The sequence below is a fragment of the Motacilla alba genome, chromosome 2 (genome assembly GCF_015832195.1).
Source record: "Motacilla alba alba isolate MOTALB_02 chromosome 2, Motacilla_alba_V1.0_pri, whole genome shotgun sequence".
NCBI lineage: Eukaryota > Metazoa > Chordata > Aves > Passeriformes > Motacillidae > Motacilla > Motacilla alba.
In genome coordinates, this window is record NC_052017.1 from 40,765,632 (window position 1) to 40,783,668 (window position 18,037).

At 40.3% G+C, this 18,037-nt stretch overlaps 1 protein-coding gene across 5 annotated transcripts in view; it reads right to left on the bottom strand.

Annotated features, from left to right (window-relative positions):
- GADL1 (glutamate decarboxylase like 1) overlaps positions 1-18,037 on the bottom strand; it is a 175,742-nt gene that overhangs the window by 73,361 nt on the left and 84,344 nt on the right. Inside the window, exon 4 of one of the 5 annotated variants that reach the window (XM_038127862.1) lies at positions 12,327-12,447. Coding sequence is in view for 3 of the 5 variants with exons in the window: in XM_038127858.1 (XP_037983786.1) it covers positions 6,078-6,285 (208 nt within the window). In the remaining 2 variants the exon portion in view is untranslated. Of the gene's footprint in view, positions 1-6,077; positions 6,350-7,542; positions 7,845-12,326; positions 12,448-18,037 lie in introns of those variants that run through there. The other 4 variants (XM_038127863.1, XM_038127861.1, XM_038127858.1 and 1 more) reach the window with 4 other exon arrangements.

Sequence of the window (18,037 nt, forward strand, 5' to 3'; positions counted from 1 at the left end):
ATATATCAAATACAATTTCAGCCAAATGGCTCCAGGCTTGAAACAGAACTAAAAATTTAGCAAATAGAAGTGCTTTAACACAGAGATTAAGAATTACTGACTGCTCAAGATATTTTTCTGCAAAAGAGAAGACTCAATTCTGCTCCAGTTGAAGGCAATTGGGCATTCAGCCACTGGCTTCAGCAGCAGCAAAATCAAGCACATAATTCTCATACTTCATCCTGAAAGAAATATTCTATTACAGAAGCCTAAGTATTTCCAACCAGCATTTCATTTTTATGATCAATATTATTTTCCCAGCAGCAAACATAAATTAATTGGAGTTGGAATAATGTACAGAAAGAAAAATAAACATTTTTTCAGATGTTTCTATATCTTTATGTAAGTACTACATATATTTTAAAAGCTTCATCTGTTTCTGTATTTGACTGCTAAATTCTTGCACTATAAAAAGAAACTGAAGCATTGTACTTGGCCCATTCTAACAATATTTAGGAGAGTAGCATGAAATGATCAAAAAGATTTACTGCTCACAAGGCTAATGAAGAAACAGAAGGGGGTTCTTGTGAAAGAGTAGCTTGTGCTTGAATTCCAGAGCCAAATCTTATTCAGTTTATACTGTATTAGCCCCACTAACTGTTTGAGGGAATGCAAAAAGCTGGCTTTGACCAAAGGCCTATTTCTACTTACAACAAATGCAGAGGTAATTGCCAGCATTAATCAGAAAAAAAAAGTTAAATTTTTCATTCTGTATGATCTGTTCATGGGTCTTCTTTCAGTGTGTCCAGCAAAAGAAAATAAGTGCCTTTAGTATCAAGACTCCACCATGTTTACTGAATTACTGTGGTTCCAGATCATGTACCAAAGCATTAAAACATACTTGTCCCACACTATGCAGCTATATGAGTCCCTTGGTATAAACAATCTTTAAAGCCACTTCTGTTTCTTTAATCACTGCTTTCTGTACATATGAATAAAGTAAAGCCACTCCAGTCTTAGGGCAAAAATGTAATGTTTCTTCATAAACTGATTTCCCAGGCCTGTCGCCAAGTAGAGGAGATGCAGTTTTCTTAAAATCCAGTATATAAAATTACTTGTTCTCCTGGAAAAGCTATCTTTATGAAAAAAAGGAGTAGGCATGTGTATGGTAGAACTCATGCAACCCTGTATTACATATTCCTGTTTTGCAGATTTATGGACCAGGCCTGTGGATAGAGAACAAGCTGGGTGCTTCCCCTCAGAAGGTCAGCAACAGCCCCCCCCCACAGGAATCCTCTGACTGTGAAAAGGCAAATGTGACCTTTATAGAGAAGGACCCAAGGAAAACAAAAGTTCCTGTGTCTGGGCTCCAAAACCCCTGAATAGACTCATTGAGCTCACTGCCAGCACTGAACAGTAACAAGCACTACAAATGGATCCTATTCTCCATCCCACACCTGAATTTCCCTTTCCTAAAGGAAGGGTTGGGAGAATGAAACGAGGAGAGGAGACCCAACAATGAATATCTGACAGGGAATGTAAGGACCACTCTAGGACAGAGGTCCTGTTTTCAGAGGTATTTCTTGAGTTCTGAGGAGGGACTCTTTCTAGCTGAAAGCTCACAACATGTCATGTTGTGTGGTCCTAGGCAGGATCTGCTTTTAAAAAAAAAATAGAAAACGGCAAGTAAAAGTTAAAATATAAGATTCAGGCATTTTAAGCAGCCAGTCCTTGGGAACTGGTGTTAATTTTTCATAACAACTCTGCAATGCCCAAACCAATAAGTGTAGGACTGATTCGTGCCGTAACATTTCCAATTAGGAAGAAAGGCTGTGGAGAATTGGAATTCACCTTGCTGCAAAACTGAGAAACGGCAAATGCCAACTCTGAAATGGAAATCCCAACTCCCTGATCCCAGTGAGATTCTTTCCCCCAGTTCTAACACTTAACATCTGCTAACAGCGTAGGAAGCATCTGAGAAACAAAACTATTTTCATTTTAATTAAAAGTTGTGTATTGATGATGAACACCTAATGAATGTTCCTTTTTCAGTGGAAAAGTGACTGAATCTGCAACATTCAATCAAACCACTGCGTATGGTATACAAGAGTTAACTTCAGGAGGCTGAGTTCAAACAGAAATGACGAATACAGGTGTGACCCACATAGAACACACAGAATCCCTGAGACTTTTACGGTTCAGTGGAAAAAAAAAGATTAAATGAAAACACAAATAGGTTTTTTTTTATCCAAATGGAAGTTCTGCAACTTGTTTTAAAAGGGTTCCTGACAGCCTGCAATTTCATGTGAGAACTATACTTTTAATCATAATATAAAATCAACTTTTAGCTCCAGTCTTTCAAAAATCAACTAAGGCAATAATTTACTAAAACTGAGTTTTATGGGATTCAGTGCAAGTTAAAATGTAGAAACAGATGAAAAGTCTAGATTTCATTTTATGAAGTTTTACCTGCACATTCAAGTTACAGTCAAAACAAGTCTTCTCCTCTCACTTTTTCATATCATAAACACTTCCATATTTTCTGCTTCCTACAAAGGAAGGATTTCCAATTGCTGTTCATGCCCAGAACACAGCTCTGAGATATGCCCTTATTTACTAACATGGGGAAGCTAGTGCATAGCGAATCAGGATGTAACTTTCCAGACCACTAGGTTCTCTGAACTAGTTCCTACATAAATTTTCATAATTTATTAGCCTATCAGTTCAATGTAAAAGTAGTTTAAAGTAGCTCAATGCACTTTCAAAATGGAGCAAGTTGCCTTGCCCAGGCGGTTATCACAGGGCTGGTCACATCAGCAGAGATGGGTCACACAGATGAAGGACCCAGCAGGGCTCTGGACACATCATTTCAAGTTGTGCCTGCCATAGGTTTAGTACCTGATTTTGGGAAAACACTCCTGAGCTGCAAGAGGTCAGGCTGCTGCATGGCACTGTCAGGGGCCAACAGAAGACCTTAGCAGTTCTTTTCTAGAGCATTAGTCTCAATGGTGCCTGGTGGAAGCCCAGATCTGATCCTGCTGTGCACACTACAGCTCAGCAATGGCAAGCTGAAAGAGACCCAAACAGAGCCACCACACCACACTGCCTGTAGTCGGATTGAAGACTCGGGTCTTCCATTTCTCCTCTATCAGAGGCAGAAAATAGATACCTTACTTTGTTTGGGGTTTGTTTGGACCATGCCAAAACTTAAATCAGTCATTTGACCTCAGCATTAGCACTGCAACCAAATACCAGGTACAAACAGCATTTGTCACTTGCTCTTTCCCCTTCAAGTTGGTGCCAGAGCTTTTTAACATGATATATTGGCCCCAAAGAGGGCTCAATAATCCCTGAACAATGGAGTAGGGCTGCTTGCGAAAAATTAGTTTAAGCAGCTCAATGAGACCTTGCAAGCTGTCTTGCAGTGTAACCAGCAAGAGATGCCAAGCCACTTTAAGACAAGCTTTCTTGTTGAAACCCTGACATTTGCCAATGGACAAGGTCATATTCATAAGGCTTTTCAGCATACATGAGATGTGACAAAGGGCAAAGATAGCTAAGCTTTAGAGACACAAGCATTTCCAAATTATCTAGATTTAACCAACTACTGAATCGTTGCTACTTTGCTGACAAAAGACAGTGGTCACTAAGGACCAACTTTCTCATGACATTCATGGGACTGAAAAGTTTCTGGACCAGTGGCTTTTAGAAAGACAATTCTATTTGCTGACACTTGTCAAGTTTTTCACTAAAAAAAAAAGATCACATATACTCAAGAAATGGTAACAGAGATTCATACATTTGAATCAGGTCAAAGACACCTTTTATTACCCTTAGTTGAGGCCTGACAACAATTATTTACAGAAATAACCACTACTGATGCACTACAAGGGAACAAAAATTTGCCTTTTCAATTTATTGTTCCCTCATTGCATATGTATAAAACCTAGTAATGCTAAAATAAGATTATTTGTGTGCACAGATGGGAGAACAAAAGGGGAGAAGTGGCCCGAAATTAGCCATGTCCTGATGAGTATCCTGGATTTATCAATGCTTTCAAGGATTACCTCCTACAGCCTCTGCAATTTGCGACACAAGACAAAGCAAAAAAGGCCATAAGAAACCTAACTTCTGATTTCTGCAAACCTTGAAGAGGTAAACATCTGGGATGAGCATAAAAAACTATCTCAAATTGGACCACAGAGTGGGAGGAAGTCAGAAATACAGACATGTACTTCAGTGTGTCCATTTTTTTCTGTCTTGAATAAGTAATAAATGCTTATGCAAATATAAATGATCTTTAAAGAAGCAGGCAGCTTAAAATAGTCAAGAGCAGGGAAATTAAGGCAAACAAAATCTATCTAAACTGTTTAATAGGCAATAATAGCTGAATCAGTATGCAACACGATCTCATAATGCATTAAAAAGTGACAATTCTTGGTTGTATAAGTGACAGTTTAAAAGATGCCTTAATCAAGAAAGAAAAGTTATTTATTGAACTTCTCAAATGTCAAATTAAGCTTCTTCACTAAATGTTCATTAACTGCCAAGAAAATTCTTATTAATTTTAAAGCACCATGAATGCACTCACACAGAATGGCTTTATTTGATGCAAGCTTCATTTCTTGCAAAATGATGTCTCCCTTCCTTTGGTGAAGTGATATTAGCAAAGATCCAACTACCTCTTTTATCTGATCAGATTTTAAGACACAGGAGAGATCCTATCCCCCTGCTCTGACCAAAAATACTAACCTAAGTGTCACATTACCAGTGCCTTAAAGTCTCCCTAACTCCCAGGGTGTTTTACCATGCTTCACGTTACAGCTGCCTGAGACGGCAACACGGCAACCTTGCACAAAATGTTTGCCAGCTCACCTCCCCAGTCTGCTGGTGGCATATAACCACGTAACTCCCCATTCATACCAAATACAAAAACATGCTGAGCCACCAGCAATTCAGAAGTTTAAAAGCAGCATATCGCACAAATGCTGGCTGCTCCCTTCCTCTTGTGATTGCCAGTTCTAAATCTGTTGATAAGCTAGCAACATGCTTGAAACTCTGCTTAGCACACTCAGACTTATGCCCCAGAGAAAACAGCTCACCAATTTTTTTTTTTCTCCAAATACAGAAATTGCCAAGCTTTCTGCATGCTAAATCAACCTTGGAAAACTACCCTGATGCCAAATGACTGAGGTATATATGCAGTGAAGATCCCTTTTTGCAGCTAGGAGTAGGAATTTACAACTTGGCCCCCTCTCATTAATGGGATTTTGCTGTCTTTTGTGTGAATGAAAGCATAGCCCAAAAAAAAAATCCTCTCACTCATCCATGCACAGTCATTAAGACTTCCCTTGTGGACAGTGGTGATGTCTGAGAGAAATTCGGCTCAACTAGAAATCAGCAAGATGAAATTCAAATGGTCACTTTCAGATACATTGAGGGGGTTTAAAAAGAAAACAAGGAAAAGAACCCAGTGTCACCCCCTCAGAGCGTTCCCACTGTGCTCACCACAGCAGCTTCTGCAAGTGTTAACTCTCTGCACATTCAAGTCTCCACTCCACTTTGCCAGCTGCTCCAGCTGTGCAAAGTGAACACAATGCTAGTGCTGCAACAGGCAGGAGCCTTCAGCCTCTCTCCCAGATGCTTTCCAATAGGACTTTAAAAGAGAAGAGCCCGTAATATCGACACTGAAAGGAGAACTGCACAGATCAGCCCAGAAACTGATCAGCCCTAAAACTAGGTCTAGTTTTAACAATGGACTCACACTTGCTTATGAAGAAAAAAAAAAAAAAAATTCAGCAGGCAGCAAAGTTGTACAACCTCAAGAACCACAGAGCCAAATTTCTACAATAACTTGAGCTTCTAGAGAAGGCTGCAATGTAGCAGGAGAAACCCATTTACCAGGTAGAACCTGGCAGAAAACACAGCAAATCACCAAAGACAAAGGAAAGAGAAGTCTATGAGAGTAAAGGATTCCTCATGAGAGGGAAAGTGCAAAGAAATAACAGATGGTACTCATGAATAAGGTAGAGAGAGACTGGAAAACTTGCAGCAACAAGGGTAGGGATCACATTACCATTAGACACATTCTGTCTTACCAGCACAAGCCAATGTTTTTGGAAGGAAATTAGGACTTTTGGTAGCATACAACAGGCAAAATTTGCACAAGAACACTACTACCCAGCTAAACCACCAGGATCTCAGTCTTTGTGACTGCTGGCAGCGTATCTGTGGGGTTGTTTTGGCAGAGGATATAAATATAAGCTGCACCAGAAGCAAATGACTTTGGGAGCTGCTGTCACTCATACAGTACTGCCCCTGCTACGCACGTAGTACAGTTGTCCTTACAGTACAGCCTGAAACTACTACAGGCACCAGAACATATTTACTACACACCAGAACTGTCATGCAACTTTACAATGCTCCTTCAATGTACATCAAATAAAGAAAAAGGGTTTAAAAACGCTGTTTTTAAAATACTAAGTTTATGCAGTTTTCTTTCAAAAATATGATTTTGTTCAGAGATTTTTTTTAACTAATACAGTGCTAATAATTTGGATGACCCACGAATGAAAGAGACTTCTCAACCTGGGAATAAAAGCTTTTTCACTGTTTCATCTGTGTTTAGTGTAAAACATAAAAGAAACTTATTAGGTCTTATGTATATTTTGATGATTTTCATAAGAGAGTCACAATTTGAGATAAGTTAAGAAATTCTTATCAAGAATATTGATCTTGAGGGAGAGGGGGAGAGCCATCTGCAAACACTTTTCCTATTTTCTGACTTAGCAATCAGCTTCCATTCACAACACTAAGAACTTCCTCTTTTCTTAACCCTGCAAATTTAATCTCTGCATTTTCTAAGCTCCTCCGGCAGTGTCATTATTGTATTAGCTATAGTTCATCCACAGTCCCAGCTTTTATAAATATATGGTCAACGTTCACCTTCCCTTAATGATGCAAGGCCTTCCTCTTCATGCGGGCAAAGAACTTGATAACACCTTTATAAAACAGGATTAACTTCTCCCTTGCTGAGACCTTCTGTTCCAAAGCAAATCCCTATATTGCTATATATCAGTATGTTATTCTGGTGCTTGATGAAAAAATTAAAAATTTAAATTAAAGGCACCACTTTTTAAGGATCACTTATTTTACAAAATAAATTTTTAAAAAAGGGGGGAAAAAAGCAACACCACTGTTCTGCAATGTTTTTATGCTGCAAAGTCTGTGTCTGTACCTTATTAAGCCATCCTGGCTATACCACTGCTGCGCTGTAACAAAAGGAGGTTACAGGTGGATCCCCAGCAGGAGCCCTACACCTGCACTGCGAGCCGACCCTGCCCTTTGCTCCTGCCCCGAGGCCCCTCTCCTCGCCAAGCGCGGGGTTCCCCGTGATGGGGAGGCTGCAGGAGCCCCCGCAGGACGAGGAAAGCGTTCAACGCCCCGAGCCGGGCAGAGAGCGCTCCGCTTCCTTCCTCCCAGCCCGTCCCGAGCCCCTCCGCCCGCAGCCCGGCCGAAGCGGGGCCAGAGGAGGGACAAAGGGCTGTGTCCCCCAGCCTTTACCCTCCATCCCGGCGTCGCGCTGGCACCGGAGAGGAGCGGGGGCCGCTCCCGCCGCGCCCCGGCCGCCGCCGTAGCCTCCGCGCCGCCCGGGCTGCGGGGCCGCTATAAATACCCTCGGCAGCGCCGGGCCGCCCCTCCCGCGGGGCAGGGCGAGCTGGCACGGCCGGCGACGGGCACGGCTGCCAGCCAGGGCCCCGGGGCTGCCCTACAGCGGGATGCCCGGGGCTGCCTTCGTTGCCAAATCGAGGGGCTGTGGCGGTCGCTGCTGGCGGTAACGGGCTTGTTTCGCCGCCTCCAAAGCCTGAGGCGGTGTCTCAAAGGCCCCGCCGGGGCTGCGTGGCTCCCCTGCGGGCAGGCAGCCCCGAGCAGGGCGCGTCCAGCCCGCAGCCCGCAGCCCGGCCGGGCACCGCCGCCCGCCGGCGGGAATTTTCACACAATCACAGAAGATTCTGAGTTGGAAGAGATCCACAAGGATCATCAAGTCCAACCCTTACCGCTGCCACAGGACATTCCCAAGAGTCACACCATGTGCCTGAGAGCGTTGTCCAAATGCTTCTTGAGCTCTGTCAGGTATGTGCTGTGACCACTTCCCTGGGGAGCCTGTTCAGTGCCTGACCAGCCTCTGGGTGAAGAACCTTTCTCTAATGTCCAACCCAAGCTTCCCCTGACGCTACTCCAGGCCATTCCCTCGGGTTCTGTCGCTGTCAGCACAGAGAAGAGATCAGTGCCTTCCCTCCGCTTCCCCCCACAAGTAAGCTGTAGGCTGTAGTGAGGTACCCCCTCATTCTACTTCTCCAAACTCAACAGGCCAAGTTTTAAGGGCTCTGGATGAGTTGTGTTGAATGAGCTGTTCCAGTTCATTCCAGGACACGTGCCCCGTACAGCACGAAATAGGCCTTCTTAATCCTCAGCCCTTGATTTCCTCCTAATTACTGCCTCTTAAAATAAATTTACTCCTAATTACTACCTTTTAAAACAAAAAGGTAAACAAGCTTTGCTTTTCAGCACTGTTGTAGCAGGAAGGTCTGAAAGTGTCCAAAAATTAACGACCAATGTCCCCAAAATGTTATGCCTCCGCTTAAAATTGGATCATGATTAATATTTGACAGAGATGTTTGGAAGTAGTGAAATATTCACATGTGAATTGAACATCTATTCACAATAGTATCCTAATTTTTCTTATTTGCTGGGAAACAAGTGTCGCCCTTTTGTAGCTTAACAGCAGATTCTACCAAGCCATTAATAACTTGTACAATTGGAGAAGATAATTTTGTAGCCCAATAGATATCCTACACTGCAAGAGGTAAGTATTTGAACCTCATTTTGATAGATAAAAGGGATTGGCATTGCTAAATTAAGAGTTTGTAGTTGCCTGGGAACAAGTAATTGTGGTCTGATTGTATTCATCATGGGTAAAAGAAAGACAGCCCCAATCAAAACCATGCATTTCTGCTGCTTCAAAGAGCTAATTTCCCCAAACTGAGAATAACAGTAGGGACAACTGACAAGGAAAAACATATTTAGTGTGAATGTCAAAAGGGGAGCTCTCATAAAGCTTTTATTAAATGGCCAAAAGACTGTGACTTGGCAATCACAGAGAGCAGCAACTTTACCATAAAAACTCAAAGGTGGCAGTCAGTCAGAAAGCAAATGGAAAACAAAGAGAAATTATGTAAATCACAGTTACTATAAATTGCAAGTTACAATATCAGAAATTAATAATTTTATAGGGAAGAAAAATATCCACAGTAGTGACAGCTGAAGACAAATAAGAAATTTGAAATGTGTTGGGAACAAAAGAAAACCTAGTAATGATACTGGCCCACGTAGTAAATGTAGTTCGTGTTTGTGTGCTGATCTGTAAAATGTAAACATGTTCTATAACTACTTCTGTGCTACAAAAGAAACAAGTAGATCTATCTCAAGGGGATTATTATTGAAGAACTGCTCCAACCTGCTCGTAATTAAGAAAGATAAGAATTATGATTTGTGAAATTCCAAAGGGGTGTTAATCTTATACCAGTAGTCAAAAAATGAGCAAGTGCAATGAGAAGAAAATGCAGGCCAACACTGGCATCCTAAATAATAAAGGGAGAATAATTTCATTTAAAAATATTTCAAGTAATTAATAGAAATAATTCCAGTCTTTTTTATGAAGACCAGGTCTAATCAAACTTCTCTAAATTTATTCTTCAATGAGATTGCTTGTTTGGTTATACTGATGGTCCAGATTTTAAGTCTGAAAGAAAAAACCATCCATACTGATGGTTCAGATTTTAAGTCTGAAAGAAACCATGGTACCCCATGATATCATTAAAGCAGATGTTAAATTGACTAGGCCTTGCCTAAATGACTGATGACAAAAAAAAGAACAAAAAGTAAAGGAACCTTCTTTGAATGGATATTTTTCTCTGAAAATTACCCCAAAAGGAATAAAATGGCAAAGGTACCAAGCAACCAAGTAGTCTGAATTAAGTGGCAAACTGGATCTTGTCAAACAAAATACATCTACTATAGCAAAATCCCTGTAATAAGCCTGAAGGATTGTAGGTGTTGTGCACTGAGCGGGTGATGGCACTCGCTGGAAGCAATTTAGGGGCAGTAGTCACCAGCTCATCCTAAACACTGACTGTGATGTTGTTAAAAGGAAGGATTGACCTGCATCAAGGGAGTAGGAAATAAGGAACACAGCTTTCTCTCTGGATATATCACTGATTATACCAATCTTGCATACTGTGTTCCTGCCCATGTTTTGAAAAAAACACGTCGAAAAATAGTAGAGGGAGCAGATTAAGAGTTGAAAATGTGATTTGAGAGTTGAAGAAAAATGCTGCTAAGTGAGACGTAAAGAGCACAATCTGTTTATCGTATCAAAAAGATTGAGTTGATTACAGCATATAAGTACCTCCATGCAGAAAAAAAATACTGGATTCTGAAGGGCTCTTTAATCTGGTGGAGAATGGCATAACAAGAAGCTGTGGTACAAACTGAAGTCAGGCAAATTCAAACGTAGCACAAAATTTTTCTTTTTAAGGTGACAACACATCACCGGAGCAGCTAATAAAGGCACCAAGAAATTTTTAATGGGTTTGTGTCCCTCAACCAGGACAAGATGCCTTTCTGGAAGACAGGTTTTAGCCAAAGGCAGGCTACTGCTACTGCTCTCGCTGCTTGTACATGTGTGAAATTTAATGACACTGGATACAGAGGAGATCGGACCATATGACTAAATGGTCCTCTGTGTCTTATTTAATTTTTTCTTCTTATGCTAAGTAATTATAAGAAGGGTTGGCTACTGGTGAGCATCTGCTCAGGATGATATTCTTTGTCAACTGACTGCAATCAGTCTGAAAAAAATTACTACCCTGACGGTGTAGGATTCTAAATGATCGCAGTACATGAGACATTCTTGGCAAGCAGCATATGAAATACCAAAAGACAATCAACATTAGTCACCTATTTTCATTTGTCAGTGCACTAAGCTGACAAGATTTCAATTCATTTGTGTCAAAAAGAAGCTCAGAAGAGCTTAAGGAGAAGCTGAAGGAAAGGGCAGCAGTATGAATCCATTAAAAAGACTGGCCATCAGACTAAGGTAACGTGGTAATTAAACACAAACTTTAAAATGCTGGCAGGCAAACCAGGAAACTAATTCAATATGCAATATTGCACTGGTAAATATACATTTTCAGTTTTAAATATTTATGGATTTCTTGCCCAGTTTGTGCATAAATGAATCAAGTTACCTCACCTGAAGCTATGATCCCCCATAATGAGCTGTGGTATGCAGTGAAGACTAAAAGGTTTGACACGGCGAGTAATGCCTACCTCTCTGAAAGCAGCCAGGACCACACAACTGAATTGTGTTGCACATAAACTATTGAGAACTGCATTGAAATATTGATGAACTAATGTTCTTCTTAAATTGTTGTATTTGCCAGGATGTGAACTTGCATCTTCTCTCTGCTGCTTACCAAGCTGATATGGCAAAGTTAAAACATACACTTGCTGACGTTACAAAGCTGAAAGCTCTCAGTGGCCTTTCTGATCTAGTTACCTGTCCCCCTGCCTGAAGTTTATTCTCTGAGCACAAAACCTTTTCAACAAGTCAGGAATCTCCTCTAAGCTATGCAGAACCCACATGCTGTAAACAAATGGTTAACACAGAAGATTAGAATAACAATTCATTCTTTACTGAAGGAAGAAAGAATTGTGTTGAAGAGGGAAAGTTCATTTTGGAGATCAGACGTAATTTTTTTTTCCAAATCCTCTACTCCAAAATTCAGAACAAGGGTGCTTTCCAAACAAAAATCTTAATTTTACCCAAAAGATGCTCAAAGATTTTGTAATATCTAATAGTGATATGCAAATTCTAATACCATGTGATTGGTCCTCACTTGTAGAAATTACTTAGAAAAATGCCAGGGCCCTTAGATGTTCTTAAAGACGGAAGCTTTTAAAATTACCATATACTCCACAAATCTAACCTGAAATGTGCATAAATTAGGGTCTCAGCTCTTCCTCTGTCTTTTCCCCAGAAGAAGATGTGGGCTTAATTTTTAGAATGAAAAAGAATTCACAACTAGAAATTGAGGGGAAAAAAAAGCTGCAGGATCCCTGAGCTTGTGAAAATCAGATCCCGATCCGAGGTCATTAATAATTGAAGTGTCATGGTTACCTCCATTGGTGTCAACATCACCTATGGAACTCAAACGTTAGTAGTCTGGTGCAGGTAACTGAGACAGGGAAGAAAAAGCATTAAGGAGCTGAAGGGCATTCATTACCTTTTTGATGCCTAGAGGAATAATGTTGCTGTGCTAGTGGAGGCCAACCAAAGGTGAAGACTGATCATTCTACACAGTAAAGTGAAGAAGTAGTAGGTTCTCGAGTTGCAGCATCTGATGCCTTCAAAGGAACAATATGGCATTAGATGGCTGGCAAAACACATAGTTCAGAACATCAAAGAAACAAGACATCAGCTGCCAAGGTAAGGACCCTCAAGGCATCAGCAAAGACAACAAAGCCAGCAGGAATTTGAGAGTACTGAATTTAAGCTGCAGTACAGGACTGTTTCTGGAGATGATATTTTGCAAATTGGAGATTAACAAATGTCATTCCCTTGACACAAAAATAGGCCACATCTTCTTTTGGACAGAACATCTGCAGCTGCCCAGGGGTCACATATATAATGAAGACTGGATGGAGGAAACACAGGGAGCAGTTCACAAACAGCAAAACCTCCTGGATCATTACGAGGCAGGGCAAGGACATGACAAATGCCAGGACTCAGTGCTGTCCCTGCTGGTGGAGCCAGGGGCAGAATGACCAGGAAACAGCAGCCTAAAAGAATCAGAAGCACTGGAAGGACTTCTCAGCATTCCACTGCAGGCCTGGGCTGGACATCCAGCTGGAGCCTGTGGCAACCTCATGCTGCTCGCTTTATCCCAACTTGCTGCTCAAATGGAAACTTACTCCACCTCTTGGCAAGTGGTTTCACAGATCCATCTCAGATAACCATGTTGTGCATTTAAATCTGTTAAATCACATCTGTATTTTTGTGAAAAAAAAGAGAAAGGTAATCCGAATTGGTCCGTTTATAACCTTTCAAGGCTGTCTGTTGTTCATTCAAGTCAATAATGAGAATTACAAATCTGTTATTATTCCCCTGTTTAATAAAAGCAGCCATGCAACATATATTATTAAACAGTAGACTGCCTACAGTGCTTGATCTCAAAATTGAAATACTATTTTTGAATAACTGGTATGTCTTGTACATTGTCCTTTAATCAATCTTGGCAAACCATATCCCTTCTCTAATGTTGATTCTGGTGGGAGGTAAAAGAATTTAAAATCTCTTAGGAGGAGGTACCTCTCAAGATTTGGGAATCAGCATACAGTTTCACATCTTCATGGTGAAATAATGCTTAACAAATCTCATTACTCAGGTTTATGGAGCTGCTTGCCCCTTCTGTAATTCAGAAGGATTAAATCGCTCCTGCAAATTAAAAATAGGATGAGCAACTGATTAGAGCATGGCTTCTGTTTGCCATTTGAATCAGACAAAGAGGGAACAGGCACAGTAAGGAAATCACAGTTGGAAATTGCAAAAAAAATAAGTGAGGATATAGAAATAAGACCCTAGTTTTATCTGAAGATCTCATTGATGACAAAGAAAATGTCTAGACAAGCTTCATTCCTATGATTTACAATATTACCAAAAGCTTCTCATAGATATATAACCCACTTTTGCCTATTTCACTGTGTTTCACTAGACAGGGGAGTGTAGGGGAAAATAGCTAAAAAAAGCAAGGTAGTTTCACCCTCATTATGTGTCTGTATTAGATTTATTTTATTAAACAAAAATACACAGACATGCCCATAGCTTTTGTCTTTCTGTTTTTAATGCAAGAATCCTAACCTGTTTTAAGCCATGGGGATCACAGAGAGGGATAGAAAAAATTAGAGAAACAGTAGATATCACTCTACTGTGGTCACTGCAGCTAGTGTGGGCATGTATGAGCTATCTCTAAACTAGCAGGGTTAGGTATTTCTGAAGAAGTACTAAAAGTAGCACAATGCTCAGGGCAAGCTGCAGACTCTTTCTCAAGGCTGGGTATTTGGCCCATGGCCCACTTGGAGCCACATGCTGCTGCAGCTGGAGTGCTGCCTTGCACAGGAAGGTAGCAAAGGATTGTATGGGCTGGCTGAACAGATCTAAGATCAGTCCTTAGGTTATCTTTGAAGTTAGGAGACTTCCAAAAGCCATATATGAATTTTACAACAGTTGAAGATGAAATTAGTAAATAGACAGGGTTTCTCTCCTCAGTCAGCTACATCCTAATTAGATTCTCTCACAATGTCTCTTTTCCTAATTTTTTTTTAATAGATGCTGTTGAATCAGGCCTCACTAGATATTCCTGAGACAATAAACTCTGAAGGGCACAGAAGTAGAGATGATGAAGGAGAGAATGGGCAACTCTCCAGTTTGATGTTTTGAAGTGTCAAGAATCTTAAGAAAACCCTATATACCTATTTTTTTTCACATAAAGTAACTTATATGTTTATTCCACACCTAAAAAAATTAATCCTTTGTGGTTTTCCCAAAAAAAATGAAACTGGGAAATTTTAAGAAGCCTAAGTCCATGCCACCCTGAAATACCTTTGCAGCAAAGGCTGTAATTTCCACATTAGCAAGCCATAAAATAAAAGGCATGAGTATTGTTTCTAGAATCAAAATGTATGTCCTTTGTAACACGCAGCCCCCAGAAAGTTACACGAGTCCAAGAAATGCGCTCAAACAGGTCTAACACTCCATCCAGCGCAGCTCATGGGGTGGAACCATTTGGAAGCAGACGGAGACACTAAGCTGTAAGTGAAAGACTTCTCCATTGTCTTCCAGAGCATGTAACCATGCTAAGGAGGGTTAATGCTTCAGCTTCCCATCTCTGTAGTCTCCAGGAAAGAATGAAGTTTATATCCATTCAAGACAGATTTTACATGAATTCTCTACTGTTGCAAAACAAGAGTCACAGACCACATAACATTTAAAAAGGATGCAAAGCAGCAGGCGATTTCAGAACCACACTGAGCAATGTTATTTAGCAAAAAACTAGCCTGTGGGTTCTGCAAATGAAATTACTCCCAACTCTCACTTCCATGGAAAATGTAGAATTCTGTGTACAAACAATGTACACCAAGCAGCATGAAACTGCATTTGAGGACAAAAAATGAGCTTCTTTGAGCCATCTTCAAACCTGATTTGACCTTTGACAATTTCACTGCAATGAGCACAATTTCTTCTCTTCATGTGAACACCTGTTATGGATAAAGAAGTCTGAGGTAAAATGAAATTGCTGCATGCAGGGATTATAACAGTTGATGCCCTGGCTGGGATACAAAGACTAGGAACAGACAAGAAGCAAACAGCTGTCACCATCCCACATCCAGAACAAAGAGGTTTTTTTAATGGTGGCATGTTTTAGATAATGTAAATACTGCATGTAGATTAGAGAGACAGTTTCAGTTAAGTGGCTTACTGCTTTTCAGTCTTCCAGGAGAAATGGAGCAGCAACGGGGAATAACTTCAGCATAGTATTAGCTATGTAAAACCAGAATGCACTTTTGGCCTATGCCTGCTCCCTCATGCTAGCACAGGCAGAAGTATTTCAATGACTCCTTTTTGTCTAAGTATACACTTTGTTAAAAAGCACAGCTACACCAAACACTGTGATTGTGACAACTAAAAGTGGTTCTGATATCTAAATCCCCCATGCAGAAAGAGAAGTGACCACCTATTTCCAGTGGGCACATTTCAACTGCGATTCGAGTCTGTCCTGTTGCATCTGGTTTTCACACAGCTTTCACAACACTGAGCTGTATCCCCAGTGCAAATAGGTAGCATATACAACAAGCTGACCTTGCAAAATCAAACTTAAGACCAGGAAAGAGATAACTGGAAGCTGGACACTGTACAGTGCATGTCAGTAATATTTGCAAATTTTTTTTTTGCTTGTTATTTCTACAGCAGCTTTTTACTAGCAAAGGAAAAGGTTAGCTGGTGACAAAGCATCTTTTCTGAGATCAAAGGAGATAAACAAGAAATAAAAGCACCTCTCAGGCTAAGAATTATACTAAGCAGCTCACTCCTCTTAGCATTCTGAGCTCTTACATAACTTTAAAAGTTCCCTTTGTTAGATTAAAGAAAACAGCCTTTCGTGCAGCCAATATAGGGGACAGGAGAGTCAAAGCAACCCCAGTTTGCTGCTGAAAGTTAACTACTATACTCCTGAGCGGTTAAGGATCCGAAATCCCATCTCCTCCATCCCTGCACACGGAGCACATTTCACACTTTGAGCATGGGAATGAGCCAGTGAATTTACATTATGACCGGGCAAAAAAGAAATTGAAATCCCAGCTCCTGACTAGGAGAAAAGCCAAATTCTTGTTGCCGAAACACTATAATCCCTCTTTCTGCTTCTCAAGGACTCAGAAGACCATTTCTTCCAAAGAAAACACCATGGAAAGTGTCAGAGGATTCTGCTGATGGAGCTGAAGCAAACCTGGGACAGGTTTGCCTGAGGAAGGTGCTAATACAAGATGTGGCACTTAATAAGTATAGCACAACTTTATTCCTGGACTGTATCTTTCTGACATGGATACCTTTGGAGACCTTTTGTAATATGACCATTATATAAATAAAAAAGAATCTGGAGCTTCTAGGTAGAAATGGCAGTGTAAACATGAGAAAATAGAAAAATTTTGAATAAAAGGTTGTTTTCACTGTTTTCAGCTACATTTTCAGTTTGGCAAAGACAGCGCTGAAGGGTTGAACTGGAGCCTGTGTGCTGCCATTTCTGTCACCATCAAATGCTTTTGGAGCACTATTAGATATTAGGATTTTGTGAATTGGTCTCCTGAAAACAGAAATTCATACAGTGCTTTTGAGAAATTTTAGGGAGAAAAATAGAAAAAACTTAGCTGAACACCAACAACTGCAGCTTGAGGGATGTGTTTGAAAATCCTGGATCTTTCAGTTATATAGGCTCTTTCATGGGATGTGCTGGTATTGGGCTGCTCAGAGAGGAAAAAGGAATCATTATTCCCAATACTATTTTTTAAAATTTAATCATTTAGAAGTGATTCCTTCCTGAGACATCATCCATTCAAACTTTAGTTGCATTCTTTGCCAAGACATCTTTTCTCTTGGGATCTCTCTGGATTGCGCAGGTAAAGAAATGCCAACAGTGACTGCTCACTCAACCAGCTGTACTAAAAATAGTAGAGATGACAACACTGCACAGTTTCTGTGCTTGACAAAATGGAAGAATACAAAGACTTACTCTACAAGCACATCAGAAGGAATGGAGACAAATTAGTCACAAAATACAAGGCTTGCCAGCAGTGAAATGGAAAGAAAATAAAATGAACTTCCACCTTGATTTAGAAAAGACCCTGGTAATATTTTAAAAATAAACTGAACTATTGGGAATATCTGACAAATATATAAACCAAGATATATGAACACACTATTAAGAATTAAATAAAGAGAGAATGCATATTTTTAACATATTCTTCCAGTACCTAGTTACATAAAGCAGTACAGAGAAATATATCACACATTTAGAGAGAAAGACATCATTAAATTCTATACTTCACAACCAACTATAGCACATTAAACCCATTGCATTCCCTTCTGCATCATAACCATTCTCAAACATTTAATGCCAAGAGCAACTTAAAACCAAAATATGTGATTTTGCATGCTCTGTGTTACATCCTCCACATAAGCAGCCCATTTTGAAAGGTTTGTGTAGTATAGACAAACTTCACTGATAAACTGGTATATAAACTTCACTGATACTTCTGGTATCAGTGTAGCAGTTCAGACACAGAAAAAACTAGCACAACCACTGAAAAAGATTATTTTACCACTGGTATTAAAAGTGTTAAATCATTAGATTAGACCAGCACAGTTTAAAATAATGTCTTTAAAATA